Source organism: Hypanus sabinus, chromosome 7, assembly GCF_030144855.1.
Source record: "Hypanus sabinus isolate sHypSab1 chromosome 7, sHypSab1.hap1, whole genome shotgun sequence".
Lineage (NCBI taxonomy): Eukaryota > Metazoa > Chordata > Chondrichthyes > Myliobatiformes > Dasyatidae > Hypanus > Hypanus sabinus.
The window spans coordinates 1,447,878-1,471,958 of NC_082712.1; the positions used below are offsets into that span (position 1 = coordinate 1,447,878).

Sequence of the window (24,081 nt, forward strand, 5' to 3'; positions counted from 1 at the left end):
CTCTGTTCTGAATGGGTGACCCTCTATTGTGAGACTCTGCCCTTTGGTTTTAGTCTCCTTCATTGTAGGAAGCATCCTCACCACATCCACTCTTATCAGGCCTTTCAATATTCAGTTATTATCAATGAGATATTCTATGTTCCCCAAACGAGTTGCATGTAGACTAATCAGGATGGCAGGTTTCCTAATCTGAATGTCAGGGGTGGACCAAATAAACTTTTACAACAATATATTAGTTTTATTTTTACCTCTACTGTAAGCAATTTTAATTGCAGATTTATTTAATTGTTTAAATTTAACTTTCCCAGCTGCCATGGTGGGATATGAAATTGGGTCTCTGGATTACTGGTTCTGGGCAGAGGATACAGATTCAGCAACTTGACTGCTATGTTGTGTATCTTTATGAGGATTCCAGTAGAAGCATTCTGGTTGGTGATAAATATAGGGACAGATGTGGCCTTTGCTGGGGCTTTCTGCTCCATTTCCAACTCTCCCGAACTAGACTTGCACGTGAACTACAGAAGAAGTCTTTTGGCTTATTCTAGTTCTACAGTTGTCTTAGTTGCTCATATTTCCTAATGACATAAAATAAAGTACTTGAGCCAGCCTTCCCTTTTCTATCCCAATAACATTTCTCTGAACTTCTGCGTAATGACTGGTTGGTATGGACCAGATAGGCCAAAGGGCATATTTCTGTACTGTAGTGTTGTATGCCTAATATGCAGTGGCATGCAAAGGCTTGAGCATCCCTGGTCAAAATTTTTGTTACTGTGGATAGTTAAGTGAATAGAGGATTTACTGTTTTTTTTACCAATCGGGGAAAAGAGGCTAGACTGTGCAGGTGCGTGACATAGCACGCCAAAGGTTTAAAAAGGAGAGGGAATTGTTAAAGGTCTTTTTAAATCAAAGCAAGAGGCTGAGAGTGAAGGGCTAAAGACACCTCGGAGAGAAGCCTTTTTTTTTACTGATCGGGGAAAAAAGTCTAGACTGCGCAGGTGCATGACGTAGCACGCCAAAGGTTTAAAAAAAGACTGCCATATACGGCGGCCATCGTCAGAGTTGGAATGAGTCAGAGTGGGACGACTTTGGCTCAACAGGCAGAGGCCAGGGTAGGTTCTGGTAAGTTTTGTTTTTGTTCGTTTAGAGTAGAGAGAATGCCAGGCAGGATGTTGGAATGCTCCTCTTACAGGATGTGGGAAGTCAGGGAGACCCAACAGCTGCAAGAAGCTGCATCCAGCTGCAGGTCCTAACAAACCACATTAGGGAACTGGAGCAGAGCTGAATGACCTCTGGTCATTCGGGAGAATGAGAAGTTTATAGATAGTAGTTTCAGGGAGGTAGTTACGCCAAAGGAGCAAGGCACAGGTAATTGGGTTACCGTCAGGTGTAAGAAGGAGAAAGGGCAGGCAGAGCTCCCCTATGGCCATTCCCCTCAACAAGAAGTATACCGATTTGGATACTGTTGGGGGCGATGACTTACCTGGGACAAGCTGTGGCAGCCGGATCTCTGGCACTGAGTCTGGTTCTGCAATGCAGAAGGGAGGGAAAAGAAGAAGAGAGCGGTTGTGATAGGAGACTCGATAGAGGTACAGACAGGAGGTTCTGTGGTCATGACAGAGACCCCCGGTTGGTTTGTTGCCTCCCAGTTGTCAGGGTCAGGGATGTCTTTGATTGCATGCACAGCATTCTGAAATGGGAGGGTGAGCAGCCAGATGTCATGGTACACATCGGTACCAATGACGTAGGAAGAAAGAGTGAGGAGGTCCTGAAGAGTGAGTACAGAGAGCTCGGTAGGAAGTTAAAAAGCAGGACCTCGAGGGTGGTAATCTCAGGATTGCTACCTGTGCCACGTGCCAGTGAGGGTAAGAATAGGATGCTCTGGAGGATGAACACGTGGCTGAGGAGCTGGTTTAGGGGGCAGGGTTTCAGATTTCAGGATCATTGGGACCTCTTCTGGGGCAGGTGGGACCTCTACAAGAGAGACAGGTTACACCTGAACTACAAGGGGACCAGTATCCTTGTGGGGACGTTTGTTAGTGCTATTGTGGGGGGGTTTAAATTAGATTTGCAGGGGAATGGGAACCAGAGTGCCAGAGTAGATAGTGGAGCGGGGGTGAAAATAAATGATGTTAAAGGTTCATGCAAAGTCACAAATAGAAGGTTTGTGTGGGGTGATAATAATCTTCTGAGGTGTGTCTATTTCAGTACGAGGAGTATTGTGGGAAAGGCTGACGAGCTGAGGGCGTGGATTGGCATGTGGAATTATGACATTGTAGCCATTAGTGAAACTTGGCTAAAGGAGGGGCAGGACTGGCAGCTTAATGTTCCAGGGTTCCGATGTTTCAGACATGATAGCAGCAGAGGGATGAAGTGTTGGGGGTGGCATTGCTAGTCAGGGAAAATGTTACAGCAGTGCTCAGGCAGGACAGACCATATAACATATAACCACGTAACAATCACAGCACGGAAACGGGCCATCTCGGCCCTCCTAGTCCATGCTGTACTCTTAATCTCACCTAGTCCCACCTACCACTAGAGGGCTTGTCTACTGAGGCCATATGGGTGGAGCAGAGAAACAGGAAAGGTATGACCACATTAATGGGGCTGTATTATAGACCACCCAATACTCAGTGAGAACTGGAGGAGCAAATCTGCAGTGAGAGCAGACAACTGCAGGAAACAAAGTTGTGATAGTAAGGGATTTTAATTTTCCGCATATTGATTGGCACTCCCATACTGTTAAAGGTCTAGAAGGAGAAATTTTGAGAGTGCAGAGTTTGTATGTTCTGGTCAGGATTAAAGGCAAAGTGAATAAGAATAAGGAATCTTGGTTCTCTAGGGATATTGGAACTCTGATAAAGAAGACGAGAAAGATGTATGACATGTATAGGAAACGGAGCAAATAAGGTACTTGAGTATAAAAAGTGCAAAAAAAAAACTTAAGAAAGAAATCAGGAGGGCTAAAAGAAGATGTGAGGTAGCTTTGGCAGTCAAGGTGAAGGATAATCGAAAGAGCTTCTTACAGGTATATTAAGAGCAAAAGGATAGTAAGGGATAAAATTGGTCCTCTTGAAGATCAGAGTGGTTGGCTATGTATGGAACCAAAAGAAGTGGGGCAGATCTTAAATGGGTTTTTTGCATCTGTATTTACTAAGGAAACTGGCATGAAGTCAATAGAAATAAGGCAAACAAGTAATGAGTTCATGGAACCTATACAGATTGAAGAGGAGGAGGTACTTGCTATCTTGAGGCAAATCAGAGTAGATAAATCCCCAGGACCTGACAGGGTATTCCCTCAGACCTTGAAGGAGACTAGTGTTGAAATTGCAGGGGCCCTGGCAGATACTATTTAAAATGTCGGTATCTACGGGTGAGGTGCCGGAGGATTGGAGGATAGCTCATGTTGTTCTAAAGGGTCTAAAAGTAATCTGGGAAATTATAGGCCTGTAAATTTGACGTCGGTAGTAAGTAAATTATTGGAAGGAGTACTAAGAGATAGGATCTACAAGTCTTTAGACAGGAACTTATTAGGGAGAGTCAACACGGCAAAAGTTTGGGCACCCCAGGAGATTTCAGCTCTTGGATAACTTCTACCATGGTCTCAGACGTTAATTAGCTTGTTAGGGCTATGGCTTGTTCACAGTCATCGTTAGGAAAGGCCAGGTGATGTGAATTTCAAAGCTTTATAAATTCCCTGACTCCTCAAAACTTGTCCCAACAATCGTCAGCCGAGGGCTCCTCTAAGCAGCTGCCTAGCACTCTGAAAATTAAAATAAATGATGCCCACAAAGCAGAAGGTTGTAAGGTAGCCATTTCCTCAGTTCATAATGTAATTAAGAAATGGCAGTTAACAGGAATGGTGTAGGTCAAGTTGAGGTCTGGAGGACCAAGAAAACTTTCCGAGAGAATGGCTCGTAGGATTGCTAGAAAGGCAAATCAAACCCCCCCCCCCCCCCTCCATTTGATTGCTAAAGACCTTCAGGAAGATTTGGCAGACTCTGGAGTGGTGGTGTACTGTTCTACTGTGCAGCGACACCTGCACAAATATGACCTTCATGGAAGAGTCATTAGAAGAAAACCTTTCCTGCATCCTCACCACAATATTCAACATCAGAAGTTTGTAAAGGAAAGTCTAAAAAAAGCCTGATGCATTTTGTAAACAAGTCCAGTGGACCGATGAAGTTAAAATAAAACTTTTTGGCCGCAATGAGCAAAGCTATGTTTGGAGAAAAAAGGTGCAGAATTTCATGAAAAGAACACCTCTCCAACTGTTAAGCACGGGGGTGGATCGATCATGCTTTGGGCTTGTGTTGCAGCCAGTGGCATGGGGAACATTTCACTGGTAGAGGGAAGAATGAATTCAATTCAGTACCAGCAAATTCTGGAAGCAAACATTACACTGTCTGTAAAAAAGCTTAAGATGAAAGGAGGGTGGTTTCTACAACAGGATAAAGATCCTAAATACACCTTAAAATCCACAATGGACTACCTCAAGAGGCACACGTTGAAGGTTTTGCCATAGCCCTCACAGTCCCCTGACCTGAACATCATCAAAAATCTGTGTATAGACCTCAAAAGAGCAGTGCATGGAAGACGGCCCAAGAAGTTCACAGAACTGGAAGCCTTGTGCAAGGAAGAATGTGCGAAAATCTCCCAAACAAGAATTGAAAGACTCTTAGCTGGCTACAGAAAACTACTTGCCAAAGGGGGTGTTACTAAGTACTGCAAATGCTGGAAATTCAAACAACACACACAAAGTGCTGGTAGAACACAGCAGGCCAGGCAGCATCTATAAGGAGAAGCACTGTCGACGTTTCGGGCCGAGACCCTTCGTCAGGACTAACTGAAAGAAGAGATACTAAGAGATTTGAAAGTAGTGGGGGGAGGGGGAAATGCGAAGTGATAGGAGAAGACCGGAGGGGGTGGGATGAAGCTAAGAGCTGGAAAGGTGATTGGTGAAAGTGATAAAGAGCTGGAGAAGGAAAAGGATCATGGGACGGGAGGCCTCGGGAGAAAGAAAGGGGGAGGGTGGAGCACCAGAGGGAGATGGAGAACATGCAGGGTGATGGGCAGAGAGAGAGAAAAAAAAACAAACAACTAAATATGTCAGGGATGGGGTAAGAAGGGGAGGAGGGGCATTAACAGAAGTTAGAGAAGTCAATGTTCATGCCATCAGGTTGAAGGCTACCCAGCCGGTATATAACGTGTTGTTCCTCCAACCTGAGTGTGGATTCATCTTGACAGTAGAGGAGGCCACGGATAGACATATCAGAATGGGAATGGGATGTGGAATTAAAATGTGGGGCCACTGGGAGATCCTTCTTTTTCTGGTGGACCGAGCGTAGGTGTTCAGCGAAACGGTCTCCCAGTCTGCGTCGGGTCTCTCCAATATATAAAAGGCCACACCGGGAGAACCAGACGCAGTATACCACACCAGTCGACTCACAAGGGAAGTGTTGCCTCACCTGGAAGGACTGTCTGGGGCCCTGAATGGTGGTGAGTTAATGCCCCTCATCCCCTTCTTACCCCATCCCTGACATATTTAGTTGTTTGTGTTTTTTTCTGTCTCTCTGCCCATCACCCTGCCTGTTCTCCATCTCCCTCTGGTGCTCCCCCCTCCCCCTTTCTTTCTCCCAAGGCCTCCGGTCCCATGATCCTTTCCCTGCTCCAGCTCTGTATCACTTTCGTCAATCACCTTTCCAGCTCTTAGCTTCATCCCACCTCCTCCGGTCTTCTCCTATCATTTTGCATTTCCCCCTCCCCCCACTACTTTCAAATCTCTTAGTATCTCTCCTTTCAGTTAGTCCTGACAAAGGGTCTCGGCCCAAAACTTCGACAGTGCTTCTCCTTATAGATGCTGCCTGGCCTGCTGTGTTCCACCAGCATTTTGTGTGTGTTGTTACTAAGTATTGACCATGCAGAGTGCCCAAACTTTTGCTTCAGGCCCTTTTCCTTTTTTGTTACTTTGAAACTGTAAAAGATGGAAATAAAAAAGTAATCTTGCTTAAAATATTAAAGAAATGTGTCATTTTTAACTTTGTCTTTTGGAAATCAGGTCATCTTTTACTCGTTTCGCTATTCACAGTAACAGAAATTTTGACTGGGGTGCCCAAACTTTTACATACCACTGTATATGGAATTTAGTAAGGAATTTGACAAGGTCCCTTATGGGAAGCACGTGGATGCATGTGATCCTCGCTGACTTGACAATTTGTATTCAGAATTGGACTTACCTGTAGAAGACAGAAGTGGTCAATGGGGCTTATTCTGGCTGAAGGTCTGTAACTAGCAGTGTTCATACGGATCCATACTGGGACCTATGTGATTTGTGGCAAAACTGGTGTTGTGGATAGTGTAGGAAACTGGCAAAGGATATAGTGGGATGTGGGTTAGTTGTAGATTAGAGTGGAGAAATGACAGAGTTCAATATGGCCAAATGTGGGGTGTTGAACTTTCGAAGATCAAGTATAAAGGGATAGTACACTCTTAAATGGCAAGATGAAGTCCAAGTCATTATCTTCCTGAAAGTGACTGTTCAGTGACTGGATGCTGAAGAAGGCATATAGCATGCTTGCCTTTATTAGTCGAGGCACTGAGTTTGAGTCAGAAAGTTATATTCAACTTCGTAGAACTCTAATTAAGACAAATCTGGAATATTGCATTCATTTATGGTTGTCCATTATAGGAGTGATGTGGAGGCTTTGCAGAGCCTGCATGAGGGGTTTTCCAGGATGTTGCCTAGTTTAGAGAGCATGTGCCGTGAGAGGATGGGTAAATTTGGATTGTTTGCTCTGGATGGCAGAATCTCAAGGGAGACCTGGGAAGGCTAAGATTACGAGGGGTATAGATAGAGCTATAGAGTACTTTGGCCTATCTAGTCCACGCTGAACTGTTACTCTGCCTAGTCCCATCGACCCGCACCTGGACATACCCCTTCATACTCCTCCCATCCATATACTTAACCAAACCTCTTAAAAGTTGCAATTGAATCTGCATGCAGCACTTCCACTGGAAGCTCATTCCACACTCACACCATCCTCTGAATGAAGAAGTTCCCACCCTCAGGTTCCTTTTAAATATTTCATGATAATAATTCTGACCCAACCTCAATTCTTTATCCTAACTATACCCTCTCATAATTTTGTGTACCTTTTATCAAATCTCCCCTCATTCTCCTACACTCCATGAAATAAAGACCTAACCTATTATTCAGTCTTTCCCTATAACTTGGGTCCTCAAATCTTGGCAATATACGTATATATTTTCTCTGCAGTCTTTGAATCTTATTGATATCTTTCCTATTGGCAAGTGACCAAAAATGCGCACAATACTGCAAATGTGATGTTTTAAGCAAGTGTGCAGGGAATGGAGAAATACGGGCATTGTGTACGCAGATGGGATTAGATTAGTTAAGCATTGAATGAGTAGTTTAATCAGTTTGAACAACTTGGTGGTCCAAAAGGCCTTTTCCAGTGCTGTACTTCTGTATTCTATGTAATGGTTGCAGTTAACTCAGCTTTAATTTCCAGACCTAAGTGTGGAATTGTCTTAAAAAAGTTCTTTCCCACCACTCAGATCTTTTGAGATTTTCTGAGGTACATCAACCTAGTTTTCCTTTTTGTAATTTGTGAGTGATCACACATAGAGTAAACCAGACAGTGGTGACCATATTTAAAAAAGGGTGTTAATGCATTGAAAGCTGAGTATGCTTAAGATGGAGATCAATAGGCTTTTGGTTATTACTGAAATCAGAGGACATGGGTGTAGTTGCAGAAAGCCGTGCTGAGTTAGGAAATAACCACAATCTTATTGAATGACAGCATAGGCACAATGGGCTGAAAGGTTTGCTGTTGTTTCATCTCTTATGTTCTTAAGAAAACCTCTGTGGAGTTAAGAACTCATGAGAATAAAGCTATGTAAAATATTTTGTGTGCCTTCTCTTGAGTATACTAGTTGGAATATATAGTATGGGAACCCCATTTGAAATCTGTCTCCCTCTGGAAACTGAGAGATGTCATCACATTTATCCCCACTTACCCTCATGAAAAGTGGCCTTTATGTGCATTTGGTGAAAGTTCTTGTGTATAGGTTGGAAGGACATTGTATCTGTTAGGAGATAAAAGCCAAACGAAAGCAGAATATTTGCATACTGTTATTCCACTGGGGAAAAATTTACTCTTTCTATTCAAGCAAGCCACATGGCGCCTGCAAAGGAAATCTCAAATTGTACCCTCCTTCTAAGGACTTCGTGATCTTAGTGGATTTATGCTAGAAACTGGTGAGGTTCTGTATACATTGTTATTACAGAAAATGTAATAAACTATTTTTTTTACTAATGTGGCAGGTGCTCTAACTAAGTTGAAGGCACAACATCAGGAAGATTCCAACAGCACCACTCTGGTTGGCAATAAACCTGCTCTCCTTCGTTCCCTTTTTACCGTTGGTGCACTGTGCCGTCATTTTGACTTTGATCAGGAGGAGTTTAAAGGCAACACTAAGGTAATTGAATTGACTTCATTACTTACATCCCTCATATACATGAGTAAAAATCTTTACATCTCCATCTAAATGTGCAATGTGCAATTTATAGTAATTTGTAATTAATAGTATGTACAACAGGATAGTCAATATAAAATAGAAATACAGTTGTCAGCATGAGTTAAAACAGTCTGATGGCCTGGTGGAAGAAGGTGTCCCAGAGTCTGTTGGTCCTGGCTAAAACAAATGCTTAAATAGTTTAATTTACTTTCGAAACAGATTAAATTTTAGTTTTATTCTTGTCACTACAGTATGTGACTCAGTCAAGACAATCAATGGTTATGGATTTCATTGGTAAATAAGTAATTGGTAAATAGTTTTTGGACTTCTTTTTCTCTTTAACGTTTCTTCACAGTATGTGCAATCTGTTTTGCAATGGATTAACAACCACACTTTATTAACTCCCATCTCCCCATCCTATCAATCTGGTACCTTGCTCAACCTTCCTTTCTTAATAGATTCCATTATCTGCAGCCCATTGTTGCCTTATCTATCAGCTTCTCTCACCTTCCAGGTGAGGTGACACTTCACCTGTGAGTCAGCTGGATTTGGTATACTGCGTCTGGTGCTCCCAGTGTGGCCTTTTATATATTGGTGAGACCCGGCGCAGACTGGGAGACCATTTCACTGAACACCTATGCTCTGTCTGCCAGAAAAAGCAGGATCTCCCAGTGGCCACACGTTTTAATTCCACATCCCATTCCCATTCTGATATGTCGATCCATGGCCTCCTCTACTGTCAAGATGAATCCACACTCAGGTTGGAGGAACAACGAGTTATATACCAGCTGGGTAGCCTCCAACCTGATGGCATGAACATTGACTTCTCTAACTTCCATTAATGCCCCTCCTCCCCTTCTTACCCCATCCCTGATATATTTAGTTTTTTTCCCCCTCCTTTTTTTTCACTCTTTTTGCCCATCATTCTGCCTGTTCTCTATCTCCCTCTGGTGCTCCCCTCCTCCTTTCTTTCTCCCTAGGCCTCCCGTCTCATGATCCTTTCCCTTCTCCAGCTCTGTATCCCTTTTGCCAATCATCTTTCTGGCCCTCAGCTTCACCCTACCCCCTTCGGTCTTCTCCTATCATTTTTCATTTTCCCCTCCCCCTCCTACTTTCAAATCTCTTGCTATCTTTCCTTTCAGTTAGTCCTGATGAAGGGTCGTGGGCTAAAAGGCTCAAAACGTCGACAGTGCTTCTCCCTACAGGTGCTGTCTGGCCTACTGTGTTCCACCAGCATTTTGTGTGTGTACCTTCTCTCTATGATCTCTTCTCAAACCCCCCCCCCCCCCCATTCACTTGGAACAACCAATCACTTGCTAGCTTTTACTACAGCCCTTCCCCCCACCTCTTTGTAGTAGCTATCTCTATCTTTCAGTCCAGATGCAGGGGCTCAGCCTGAGACATTGACTGCATATTTCCCTCCATGGAGGCCCACCTGACTCGCTGAATTCTTCCAGCAGTTTGTTTTTTGCTAGTGTTATTGAAGTGTTTCAAAAACAAAATATAGTTGTTCAGAAATGGAAAGTTTAATTGGGACTGCCTCTTGGGATCAGAATGAGGCTTATGGCTGCTGAAGTGTTAGATGCAAAGCTGAGTTAACCTTTGAACACTGGCATTTGGCATTCTGATGTACCATCCTGGTCAAAGAAAATTCTAAAGAGAAAGGTTACGTCTTGTTCAAAATATATTTTTAATGTGTTTAGATGTTGAAAGTGAGAGGATTTACACAGTGACACTTCTGTTCCCTTTACATTCAGGTGATTATAAAAGAGAAGGTGCTTGAACTTCTGCTCTACTTCACAAAACACGAAGATGAAGAAGTTCAGACCAAAGCAATCATAGGCTTGGGTAAGTGGTTGTATTGGGGTTGGACACGGTAAAGGAGGTGATTTGGAAAGTGTTCCCATCATGGAATTTGTTGCCAAATCTGTAATGAAATAAAAATTTTGCAAATAATGGAAACAAACAAAAACCAGTATTCAAAAGTACTCAAGAGTTGGGCACAGCCTGTGCGGAAAAAACAATTAAAGCTTTGGCCTTCAGTCAACATCAGCAAATTTGCTGATGATACTAAGCTGGGTGGCAGTGTGACTTGTGATGAAGATGTTAGGAGAATTCAGGGTGACTTGGATAGGCTGGGTGAGTGTGCAGATACTTGGCAGATGACTTTTAATGTGAATAAGTGTGAGATTATCCATTTTGGGAGTAAGAGCAGGAAGGCAGATTATTATCTGAACGGTGTAGAGTTAGGTAAGGGAGAAATACAAAGAGATCTAGGAGTCTTTGTTCATCAGTCACTGAAGGTGAATGAGCAAGTGCAGCAGGCAGTGAAGAAGGCTAATGGAATGTTGACCTTTATTACAAAGGGAATTGAGTACAAGAGCAAGGAAATCCTCTTGCATTTGTACAGAGCCCTAGTGAGACCACACCTGGAGTATTGTGTACAGTTTTGGTCTCCAGGGTTAAGGAAGGACATCCTGGCTATAGAGGAAGTGCAGCGTAAATTCCTGGGATGTCTGGACTGTCTTACGCAGAGAGGTTAGAGAGACTGGGCTTGTACATGCTGCAATTAAAGAGATTGAGAGGGAATCTGATTGCAGCATATAAGATTTTTAAGGGATTGGACAAGATAGAGGCAGGAAGTATGTCCCAGATGCTGGGAGAGTCCAGAACCAGAGGGCATGGTTTGAGAATAAGGGGTTGGTCATTTAGGACAGAGTTAAGGAAAAACTTATTCTCTCAGAGAGTTGTGGGGGTCTGGAATGCACTGCCTCGGAAGGTAGTGGAGGCCAATTCTCTGGATGCTTTCAAGAAGGAGCTAGATAGGTATCTTATGGATAGGGGAATCAAGGGATATGGGGACAAGGCAGGAACCGGGTATTGATAGTAGATGATCAGCCATGATCTCAAAATGGCGGTGCAGGCTCGAAGGGCGGAATGGTCTACTTCTGCACCTTTTGTCTATTATTAACTCTGCTGGATTATTTGACTGGACAATTGGTGGTTAAGAATGATCAGGCAGCCAGTCTTTGGAAGGAGAAATGTTTAACTGAAAAACAGATGTTGAAAACCTGAATTATAAACAGAATGCTTGGAACTATTGAGGCCAGCATAAACTGTGGAAGATCAGAGATGACATTGGAGCTCGAAGATCTTTCAACAGAAATAAAAACTGACAAAGGAGAAATATTGGAAAGAATGAAGGGTACACCTGTGATTTGATCTTCATCTTAGTGCAAATGAAAGCAGATATCCATCTTTACTCAAATAGAGAATATTTTGTTTCTTGAATTGACGAATTGATATGCAGCTGGAATAAGAACAAATGCTGGAAATACTCTGGGTCAGGCAACATCAGTGGGAAAAGCAGCCAATGTTTCAGATTGGAGACCCTTCATCAGAACTGGGAAAGAGAGAAAAGAAACTTGTTAAACTGCAGGGTGAACATGCAAACTTTTAACAAAGTTATCTGGTTATTGATTGAATGGGAATACTTTGAGAGTGAGAGTGCAGGCAAAAGAATATAGGAGAGAATGCAGAACAGGAGGATGTGCTCAACAGGTAAGGCTGTTGGTAAGACATGAGAGAAATAAAAAGAAAAAAATCATAAACTGTTCAGCTGTTGTCACAAATGGACAACTGATACAGACCAAGAAATCATGTTACTTCAAGTTGTAGAGTTCCATGCTAAGTCCAGAAAGCTGCAATGTACCCTGATTTATCAGACTGTCACATATGATTTATTTATCACATTAACATCAAAGCATGTGATGAAATGCATTGTTTGCATTAACAACCACCACACCCAAGAATGTGCAAGTGTTGGCACCCATTCTGCAACCAATATAGCATGCCCACAGTGTTGCACGGAACAAGCAGCAAAACAATCCCCTTTCCCACCCTTCCCGTCACCTGCCCATTCACACGCCCAGGACGGGCCACTTTTGGTGACCTGAGCTCTCGTGACTCATTCAGTCTTCAACCTCCAGCTTTGCTCTCCAGACTTCACCAGTTTCAACCTTCTGGTTTGGACTTTGGACTTTGGTCTCATGTGGAGCTCTGACTCCAGTGACTCAGGCGCTTACCTGGGATTTGCCACCCATATGAACTTCCAACTCAGGACCAGTCTCCAACTTGGAAATCACTGTTACTGTGCTCTGCACCTGCAAATGACTTCCAGGATTAATGATGAGATGCTGTTCCTCAAACTTGTGTTGGGTCTCATTGTAACACAGACCTATAGGAGTTAACATGATGGGTAGTCAGAAGCTCAGGGTCACTGCTTCAGACTGAATGCAGGTGCTTCTCAGAGTAGTCACGCAACGTGCACTGGATTCAGTACACTACACCAACTATAGTGCAGATTAGAGACAGTGCAGGTAAATCACTGCTTTGCCAGGAGAGACTGTTCAGATCCTTAGGCCGGTGGCGAGAGAAGAAGCAACAGACTCAAAGGAGGCCGGTTCTGTGTAAAGCGTCTGTTAAGGTTTCCTTTTTGTTATTTTCCACCCTCTCCTACTGTACCATCTAAATGGCTGTGGTCTGCTCTTCGTACCGGATGTTGGAGAGCTGGAAGGTCATTCCCCAAAGTCTCCCGGAAACTACATCTTTGTGAAATGCATCCGGCTGCAGCTCCTTGAAGACTATGTTCGGGATCTGGAGCAGCAACTGAATGACCTTCAGCTTGTACGGGAGAGTGAGGAGATAATTGATCTAAGTTAACAGGGAATTAGTCACCACGAAGTTGCAGGAGATGAATAGCTGGGTGAATGTTAGGAGAAATGGAAATAGGCAGTTAGAGCAGAGCACCCCTTTAACTATTCCCTCAAAAACAAGTGTGCCACTTGGGATACTTTTGTGGAGGATGAACTCCCAAGAGAATGCCACTGCATCCGGATTACAAGTGTCGAACGTGAGTCCATGGTGCAGAAGGGAAAGAGAGAGCAGAATGGATCAGTAGTGATAGGGGACTCTAATGAGGGGAACAGTCAGGAGACTCTGGTTGTGAACGGGACACCTGGATGGTATGCCATCTTGGACAATGTCTCCCATCCACTCCATAATGTACTGGTTAGGCACAGGAGTACATTCAGCCAGAGACTCATTCCACCGAGATGCAACACTGAGCATCATAGGAAGTCATTCCTACCTGTGGCCATCAAACTTTACAACTCCTCCCTCGGAGTGTCAGACACCCTGAGCCAATAGGCTGGTCCTGGACTTATTTCCACTTGGAATAATTTACTTATTATTATTTAATTATTTATGGTTTTATATTGCTATATTTCTACACTATTCTTGGTTGGTGTGACTGTAACGAAACCCAGTTTCCCTCAGGATCAATATAGTATGTCTGTCTGTCTGTCGCCTCCTAGGTGCCTAGATCAGGAACGTCTTAGATCGCGTCCACAACATTTTGGAGAGGGAAAGGGGAGCAGCCACATGTCTTGGTACATATAGGTACTAATGACATAGGAAGGAAAAGTAATGCAGTCCTGAAAAGAGAATTTAGAGAGCTAGGTAGAAAGTTGAGAAGCAAGACCTCCCGGGTAGTAATTTCTGGATTGCTGCCTGTGCCACCTGCCAGTGAAGGTAGAAATAGGATGATTTGGCAGATAAATGTGTGGCTGAGAAGCTGGTGCAGGGGGCAGGGCTTCAGGTTCATGGATAATTGGGATCTCTTCTGGGGGAGCTGAGTGACAGGTTGCACTTGAACCTGAGGGGGACCAATATTCTTGCAGGCAGCTTTGTTAGATCTGTTGGGGAGGGTTTAAGCTAACTTGGCAGGGGGTGGGAACTGGAGTGAAGGGACCCAGGATAGGATGGATGGTAAAAAGGTAAAGATAGCGGGCAGAGCCTACTGGGGGATCAGCTATACTGGATTGGGTGTTATGTAATGAACCGGAGGCGCTTAAGGTAAAACGACCCTTGGTAACCAATGATCACAATATGATTGTGTTCAACTTGAAATTTGATAATGAGAAAGTAAGGTTTAATGTAGCAGTATTTCAGTGGAGTAAGGGAAATCACAGTGAGAGAGGAATTGGCCAAAGTAAATTGGAAAGAGCTGCTGGCAGGGATGACAGCAGAGCAGCAATGGCATGTGTTTCTGGGAAAAATGAGGAAGGTGCAGGACATGTGTATTCCAACAGTGAAGAAATACTCAAATGGCAAAATAGAACAACTGTGGCTGAGAAGGCAAGTCAAAGCAAAAGAAAGGGTATGCAACAAAGCAAAAATTAGTGAGAAGATAGAGGATTGGGAAGTTTTTAAAACCTTAGAGAGAGCAACTAAAAAAAATCCATTAGAAGGGAAAAGATGAAATATGAAAGCAAGGTAGGGAATAATATCAAAGTGGATAGTATAAGTTTTTTTAAGTATGTTAAAAATAAAATAGAAATGAGTAGATATTGGACTGCTAGAAAATGAGGCAGGAGAAATAATAACGGGGGAGAAGGAGCTGGCTGATGAGCTAAATGAGTATTTTGCATCAGTCTTCACTGTGGAAGGCACTAGCAGTATGCCTGATGTTATAGTGTGTGAAGGAAGAGAAGTGGGTGCAGTTACTGTTACAGGAGAGAAGGTGCTCAAAAAGCTGAAAGAATTAGAGGTACATAAGTCACCCAGACCAGAGGAATTGCACCCTAGGGTTCTGAACGAGGTAGTATTAGAGATTGTGGTGGCATTAGAAATGACCTTTCAAAAATCATTGGGTTCTGGCATTGTGCCAGAGGAATGAAAAATTGCAAATGTTGCTCCACTCTTTAAGAAAGTAGGAAGGCAGCAGAAAGAAAATTATAGACTAGTTAGCTTTAACCTCAGTGGTTGAGAAAATGTTGGAGTCAATTGTCAAGGATGAGGTGATGGAGTACTTGGTTGACACAGGACAAGATAGTATAAAGTCAGCACAATTTCCTTCAGGGAAAATCCTGCCTGTCGAACCTGCTGGAATTCTTTGAGGACATTACAATTTGGATAGATAAAAGGGATGTAGATAATGTTGTATATTTGGACTTTCAGAAGGCCTTTGACAAGGTGCCACACATGAGGCTGCTTACCAAGTTAAGACGCCATGGTATTACAGGAATGGTACTAACATGGTTAGAGCATTGGCTGATGGGTAGGAGGTAGCGAGTGGGAGTAAAAGGATCCTTTTCTGGTTGGCTGCCAGTGGCTAGTGGTGTTCTGCAGGGATCGGTGTTGGGACCACTTTTTTATGCTGTATGTAATTGACTTAGATGACGGAATAGATTGCTTTGTTGCCAAGTTTGCAGGTGATATGAAGATCGGTAGAGGGGCAGGTAGTGTTGAGGAAACAGGTAGGATGCAGAAGGACTTAGACAGATTGGGAGAATGGGCAAGAAAGTGGCAAATGATATACAGTGTTGCAGAACACCCCGGAGGTTAACTTGCAGGTTGAGTTGGTGGTGAGGAAAGCAAATGCCATGTTAGCATTCATTTCAAGAGGTCTAGAATACAAGAGCAAGGATATGATGCTGAGGCTTTATAAGGCACTGGTGAGGCTTCGAAAGGTTTCAATGAGATCCCACCTTGTCCTAAATTCCAGCGAGGACAGACCCAAACCATCAACGTTCCTCTTATGATAACCCTTTCATTCCTGGAATCATCCTTGTGAACTGCCTCTGGATCCTCTCCAATGCTAGCACATCCTTTCTAAGATGAGGGGCCCAAAACTCTTCACAATAGTCAAGGAGAGGCCTCACCAGTGCCTTATACAGCCTCAGCATCACATCTCTGCTCTTGTACTGTCGGCCTCTTGAATGCTAACATGACATTTGCCTTTTTCAAACATAAAGAAAGTTTCATTCTCTCATGAAACTGCCATTTTTCTGTGCAATAAGCAGAGACTGGAATGCAGCATATTATCAATCTCTGCGTTTTTTGTTGATACCTCTACTTATATAACCATATAACAAATAACAATCACAGCACGGAAACAGGCCATCTCGGCCCTCTTAGTCCATGCCGAACTCTTAATCTCACCTAGTCCCACCTACCCGCACTCAGCCCATGACCCTCCACTCCTTTCCTGTCCATATACCTATCCAATTTTACCTTAAATGACACAACTGAACTGGCCTCTACTACTTCTACAGGAAGCTCATTCCACACAGCTATCACTCTCTGAGTAAAGAAATACCCCCTCGTGTTTCCCTTAAACTTCTGCCCCCTAACTCTCAAATCATGTCCTCTCGTTTGAATCTCCCCTACTCTCAATGGAAACAGCCTATTCACGTCAACTCTATCTATCCCTCTCAAAATTTTAAATACCTCGATCAAATCTTCCCTCAACCTTCTACGCTCCAATGAATAGAGACCTAACTTGTTCAACCTTTCTCTGTAACTTAAGTGCTGAAACCCAGGTAACATCCTAGTAAATCGTCTCTGCACTCTCTCTAATTTATTGATATCTTTCCTATAATTCGGTGACCAGAACTGCACACAATATTCCAAATTTGGCCTTACCAATGCCTTGTACAATTTTAACATTACATCCCAACTTCTGTACTCAATGCTTTGATTTATAAAAGCCAGCATTCCAAAAGCCTTCTTCACCACCCTATCTACATGAGACTCCACCTTCAGGGAACTATGCACTGTTATTCCTAGATCTCTCTGTTCCACTGCATTCCTCAATGCCCTACCATTTACCCTGTATGTTCTATTTGGATTATTCCTGCCAAAATGTAGAACCTCACACTTCTCAGCATTAAACTCCATCTGCCAACGTTCAGCCCATTCTTCTAACCGGCATAAATCTCCCTGCAAGCTTTGAAAACCCACCTCATTATCCACAACACCTCCTGCCTTAGTATCATCGGCATACTTACTAATCCAATTTACCACCCTATCATCCAGATCATTTATGTATATTACAAACAACATTGGGCCCAAAACAGATCCCTGAGGCACCCCGCTAGTCACCGGCCTCCATCCCGATAGACAATTATCCACCACTACTCTCTGGCATCTCCCATCTAGCCACTGTTGAATCCATTTTATTACTCCAGCATTAATACCTAACGACTGAACCTTCTTAACTAACCTTCCATGTGGAACTTTGTCAAAGGCCTTGCTGAAGTCCATATAGACTACATCCACTGCCTTGCCCTCATCAACATTCCTCGTAACTTCTTCAAAAAATTCAATAAGGTTTGTCAAACATGACCTTCCACGCACAAATCCATGCTGGCTACTCCTAATCAGATCCTGTCTATCCAGATAATTATTAATATTATCTCTAAGAATACTTTCCATTAATTTACCCACCACTGATGTCAAACTGACAGGTCTATAATTGCTAGGCTTACTTCTAGAACCCTTTTTAAACAACGGAACCACATGCCAATCCTCCTGCACAATCCCCGTTTCTAATGACATCTTAAAGATCTCCGTCAGATCTCCTGCTATCTCTACACAAACTTCCCTCAAGGTCCTGGGGAATATCCTGTCAGGACCCAGAGATTTATCCACTTTTAAATTTCTTAAAAGTGCCAGTACTTCCACCTCTTTAATTGTCATAGGTTCCATAACTTCCTTACTTGTTTCCCACACCTTACACAATTACTTAAATTACTTAAGTAAGAGATTTTCTGGTTTTACTTACAGTTGGGTATGCTTGATATAGTATCCTGCTCATGTTCTGACTCCTTTAAAATATTGTGGATTGTTCTGTGCAAGAGGAGATGATATTGCACTCCATTTGTAGCTTCATGATACTTTGAATTTAGTGAAGTTGCATGCCAGTTTTATTCAATACTTCACCATCTCCAGTTCACATTGTAAAGGCAAAAAGAATCCAATACCAAATCCCATGACTGGAAAAGCCTGTGATTGAATTTTGTGCAACTTTTCATTTTACAGGTTTTGTTTTTATTCAACATCCGGATCTCATGTTTGAGCAAGAAGTGAAGAATTTGTATAACAATATTCTTCGAGACAAAGAAGCCTCAATTGGCCTGAAAATCCAGATCCTGAAGAATCTTCAGACATACTTGCAGGAGGAAGATTGCCGCATGCAACAAGCAGATAAAGATTGTAAGTATTGTGTTTCTTCCTAGAGTGTTTTCTATTTTTGTTAATAAGAATATCTCTACCAAAATAGACTTCACGGAAAATCTAGATTTAACTTTTTATAAAGAAAACCTTACGCACTTGTCCCAAAGTTTACAAACTGACCAGCCATAATGAGTACTAGCCTACATAGTATCCAGGACATCTTCAAGCAGCAGTGCCAAGGGAAAGTGGCATCCATCATTAAAGGCCCCCACAACCCAGAACACGCTCTCGTCTCATTTTTATCGTCAGAAAGGAGGTATAAAACCCTGAGCGCTCACGCTCAGCAATTCAGGAACAGGTTACCCCATGCCTTCCAATTTCGAAATGGACACTGGATCCACAAACACTACCTCACTACTTTTTAAAAATTATTTCTGTTTTTGAACTACTTATTTTAACAGAACTATTCAATATACATATATATAATCTATGTAATCCAGTTTTTTCTCTATATTTATCATGCATTGCATTATATTGCTGCTGTAAAGTTAATAAATTTCATGACATATGCTGGTGGTATTAAACCTGATCCTGATGAGTTTATTTTGTAACCGGAGGTGATGGAATCAATGATACGGGTCATATTCTGCATGGAGGTTGGTGACCAGTGGTGTGCCTCAGGGATCTGTTCTGGGACTCTTCGTGATTTTTATAAATGACCTGGATGACGAAGTGGAGGGATGGGTTAGTAAGTTTGCTAATGACAGAAAGGTTGGGAGTGTTGTGGATAGTGTGGAGGCTGTCAGAGGTTACAGCGGAATAGCGGATAGGATGCAAAACTGGGTTGAGAAGTGGCAGATGGAGTTCAACCCAGATAAGTGTCAGGTTGTTCATTTTGGTAGGTCAAATATAATGTAGACCCAAGCACAAGCTGCTCTAAAAAGCATCTCATGCATTCAATAAATTCAGTCTCTTGCGATCCAATGCCAACCTGATTTTCCCTATCCCCTTGCATATTGAAGTCCCCTGTTGCAATTTTGTAATTACCCTTATTACATGCCTTTTCCAACTCCCAATGCAATTTCAAACCTACATCTTAGCTACTATTTGGAGACATATATGTGATTCTGATAAAAAAAAATTTAGCCTTGCAGTTTCTTAAACTCCACCCACAGAAATTCAACATTCTCTGACTATACGTCATCTCTTTCTAAAGATGTAATTCCATCACCTATGCCTTCCTGTCTTTCCTTTAGATACAAAGTATATCCTTTGATGTTAGGCTCCCAACTATAGCCGCCTTTCAGTCACGACTCAGTGATGCCCACGGCGTCATACCAATTATGCCCCAATTTCGTCACCTTATTTCAAATGCTATGTCCATTTAAATACAGTGCCTTCAGTCCTACATTCTTCGCCCTGTTGAATTTTGTCTCTGTAGTACAATCTTAACTCTTTGATTTGTCTGCATTTGTACGCCATCATTGGCTTGTCCTTCCTTACATTCATTTTACACCTGTCATTTACTTGTAAACCTGCTCATTCATCTTCAGCTTTATCATCCTGGTTCCCATCCCCCTGTCATATTAGTTTAAGCCACTTCCAACGGCTCTAGTAAACTTGCTACAAGAATATTGGTCCCTCTTGGATTCAAGTGCAACCTGTCCTTTTTGTACAGGTCCCACCTGCACCAGATGTTTTCCCAGTTATCCAGAAATCTGAATCCCTGCCCTCGCTCCATCTTTTCAGCCACACATTTATCTGCCATTGAAATTCTATTCCTATCCTCACTGTCGCATGGCACAGGCAGCAATCCCGAGGTTACAACCCTTGAGGTCCTGTCCTTCCTAACTCCCTGTATTCTTTTTTCAGGACCTTCTCCCTTTTTCTACCTACATCGTTGGACCAATATGTACCTTGACTTCTGGCAGCTCACCTTTCCTTTTCAGGATATTATGGGGTGAGGAGGACGACCTACCTGGGGGAAGCAATAACGACCATGCCTCTGGCATTGAGTCTGGCCCTGTAGCTCAGATGGGTAAACTGCCACCCGTGTTTCCTTTTCACATCCACAGAATCACCTATCTGTCCCCCTGTCTATGGAGTCTCCTATACTGCTGCCATCCTGTTCAGTTCCCTACCCTTCCTGAACTTTCTTGACCAACCTCCCTTGCAGGTCTGTGTCAAATACTTTACTAAAGTCCATGTAAACAATATCCACTCCTTGCCTTCATCCAATTTCCTTGTAACTTCTTTGAAAAACTCGTTAAGATTGTTTAGACAAAGCCATGCTGACTATCCCTAATCAGTCTGTCTCTAACCAAATACTGATATATCCAGTCCCTTAGAATACCAGCAATAACTTTTCCACAATTGATGTCGGACTCACCCAGCCTATGTTTTCCTTGTTTTTGTTTAGAACCTTTCTTAAACCATGTAACAACATTGGCTACCCTCCAATCTTCTGGTACCTCTCCTGTCACTAAGGATGATTTAAACATCTCTGCCAGAGCCCTTGCAATTTCTGCAATTGCTTCCTGCATGGTCCAATGAGCACCTTGTCAGGCCCTGAGGATTTATCTACCCGGATTTGCCTCAGGACAGCAAACACCTCCTCTATAATCTGTCAAGAGTCCATGAATTTGATGCCGCCTTGCTTCATTTCTATAGACTGTGTATCCATCTCTTTTGGTGGCACACATGTATTACCATTCTGACCTTCCAGAGGTCCAGTTTTCTCTTTTGCATTCCTTTTGCTTGTAACATATCTGTAGAATCCCTTGGGATTCTCCTTCACTGCTAAGGCAACCTAATGCCTTTTTTTGGCTGTCCTGATTTCTCTCTCAAGTATTCTCTGGCATTTCTTATACTCTATAAGCACCTCATTTGTTCCTACCTGCCTTTACCGATAATGACCTCCTTTTTTCTCTTACCAAGGCCTCAATATCACTTGAAAACCAAGGTTCCCTACATTTGTTATTTTACCTTTTATTCTGACAGGCACATACAAACTTTGTACTCTCAAACTTTGGAAGGCCTCGCCCTCACCAAGTACACCTTTGCCAGAAAACAGCCTGTCCCAGTTGACACTTCACAGATCATTTCTAGTACAGTCGGCCCTCCTTATCCACGGGGGATTGGTTCCGAGACCCCCCCCCCCCCTCCCACGGATACCAAAATGCGGATGCTCAAGTCCTTTATTTAACCTGGCTCAGTGTGGTGGTCTTTAGGACCCAACGGAACCCCGGACTTTACTTAACGTGCTCAGTGGACCTGGCGGTGCAGCTCTGAATCCGCGGTGTTTCCGTTCATGAAAATAATCACAATCACGATTGAAAATAAGGTGGAAGTTAGAAAGCGATCAGAAAGAGATGAAATGCCATCGGTCATTTGAAATGACCATTGGAAAAGCGTTAGGCTACAGTCAGTCAACGATTGGAACCATTTTAATCAAGCACGTGAAAGGGCCTGCCCCGTTGAAAGCTACAATTATTACTAAGCAATGCAGTGGTTTAATTATTGAAATATGTGTGTTTCTTAAGTGTTTTATATGCATAGAAAGGTAAAATACGTACTATATACTAAGAAATACGTTTGACTAACTGACGCTGAATAATACCATATATACCTTTTCCAACTTAAAATCCGACTTAAAGACGGACTCAGGAATGGAACTCATTCATAACCCGGGGACTGCCTGTACTTTTAAGTCATTTCTAGATTACTTATAATACCTAATACAATGTAAGTAGTTGTTATACCGTATTGTTTAGGGAATAATTACAAGAAAAACTAGTCTGTACATGCTCAAACAACAAGTGCTGGAGAGAGAACTTCCGGGTTTTCCCGATCTGCGTGTGTGGAATTCGCGGATAAGGAGGGCCGACTGTACTATCAAAGTTGGCCTTTCTCCAATTTAGAATCGCAACCCGCGGACCAGTCCTATCTTTTTGCAAATTTACTTTGAAACTAATGGCATTGTGATCACTAGATGCGAAGCGTTCTCCTAGACATCCTTCTGTCACCTGCCCTGTCTCATTCCTTAATAGCAGATGAAGTATTGCACACTCTCTCACTGGGACTTATTAAAGAAACTTTCCTGAATACATTTGACAAACTCTTATCTCATCTAGTCCTTTTACAGTATGGGTGTCCCGGTCAATATGTGGAAAATTAAAATCACCTACTATAACAATCTTATGTTACTTGCAACAGCCTGCGATCTCTCTGCAAATGTGTTCCTCTAAATGTCTCAGACTGTTGGATGGTGTGTAGTATAGCCATATTAGCATTCCACTACCCTGTCTGGTATCTCTACTGTTCTAACTGAGCATTAAATAGAAATAGAAGCATAGAACATAGAAAATCTGAAGCACAATACAGGCTCTTTGGCTCACAATGCTGTGCCGAACATGTACTTACTTCAGAAATTACCTAGGGTTACCCATAGCCCTCTATTTTTCTAAGCTCCGTATACCTATCCAGGAGTCTCTTAAAAGACCCTATCCTATCTGCCTCCACCACTGTCGCCAGCAGCCCATTCCATGCACACACCACTCTCTGGCTTTAAAAACTTACCTCTGGCATCTCCTCTGTACCTTCTTCCAAGCACCATAAAACTGAGCCCTCTCGTGTTAGCCAATTCAGCCATGTGAAAGAGCCTCTGGCTATCCATATGATTAATGTCTCTCATCATCTTATATATGAGTTCAACCCAGGTAAGTGTGAAGTGGTTCATTTTGGTAGGTCAAATATGATGGCAGAATCTAGTATTAATGGTAAGACTATTGGCAGTGTGGAGGATCAGAGGGATCTTGGGGTTCAAGTCCATCTGACACTCAAAGCTGCTGTGCAGGTTGACTCTGTGGTTAAGAAGGCGTACTGTGTATTGGCCTTTATCAATCGTGGAATTGAATTTAGGAGCTGAGAGGTAATGTTACAGCTATATAGGACACTGGTCAGACCTCACTTGGTGTACTGTGCTCAGTTCTGATCGCCTCACTACAGGACGTGGAAGCCATAGAAAGGGTACAGAGGAGATTTACAAGGATGTTGCCTGGATTGGGAAGCATGCCTTATGAGAATAGGTTGAGTGAACTCGGCCTTTTCTCCTTGGAGTGACGGAGGATAAGAGGTGACCTGATAGAGGTGTATAAGATGATGAGAGGCATTGATTGCGTGGATAGTCAGAGGCTTTTTCCCAGGGCTGAAATGGTTGCCACAAGAGGACACAGGTTTAAGGTGCTGGGGAGCAGGTACAGAAGAGGTGTCAAGGGTATGTTTTTTACTCAGAGAGTGGTGAGTGCGTGGAATGGGCTGCCTGCAACGGTGGTGGAGGCGGATACGATAGGGTCTTCTAAGAGACTTTTAGATAGGTATGTGGCGCTTAGTCAATTAGAGGGCTATAGGTAAGCCTAGTCATTTCTAAGGTAGGGACATGTTTGGCACAACTTTGTGGACCGAAGGTCCTGTATTGTGCTGTAGGTTTTCTGTGTTTCTATACCTCTCATCCTTCACCCCTCC

At 42.9% G+C, this 24,081-nt stretch overlaps 1 protein-coding gene across 5 annotated transcripts in view; it reads left to right on the forward strand.

Moving 5' to 3' along the window:
• Positions 1–24,081, forward strand: part of LOC132396489 (nipped-B-like protein) — a 531,210-nt gene that overhangs the window by 439,768 nt on the left and 67,361 nt on the right. For all 5 annotated transcript variants that reach the window (XM_059974034.1, XM_059974035.1, XM_059974036.1 and 2 more), the window contains 3 exons: positions 8,345–8,499; positions 10,296–10,386; positions 18,424–18,597. In XM_059974034.1, coding sequence (XP_059830017.1) covers positions 8,345–8,499; positions 10,296–10,386; positions 18,424–18,597 — 420 coding nt within the window. The remainder of the gene's footprint in view (positions 1–8,344; positions 8,500–10,295; positions 10,387–18,423; positions 18,598–24,081) is intronic.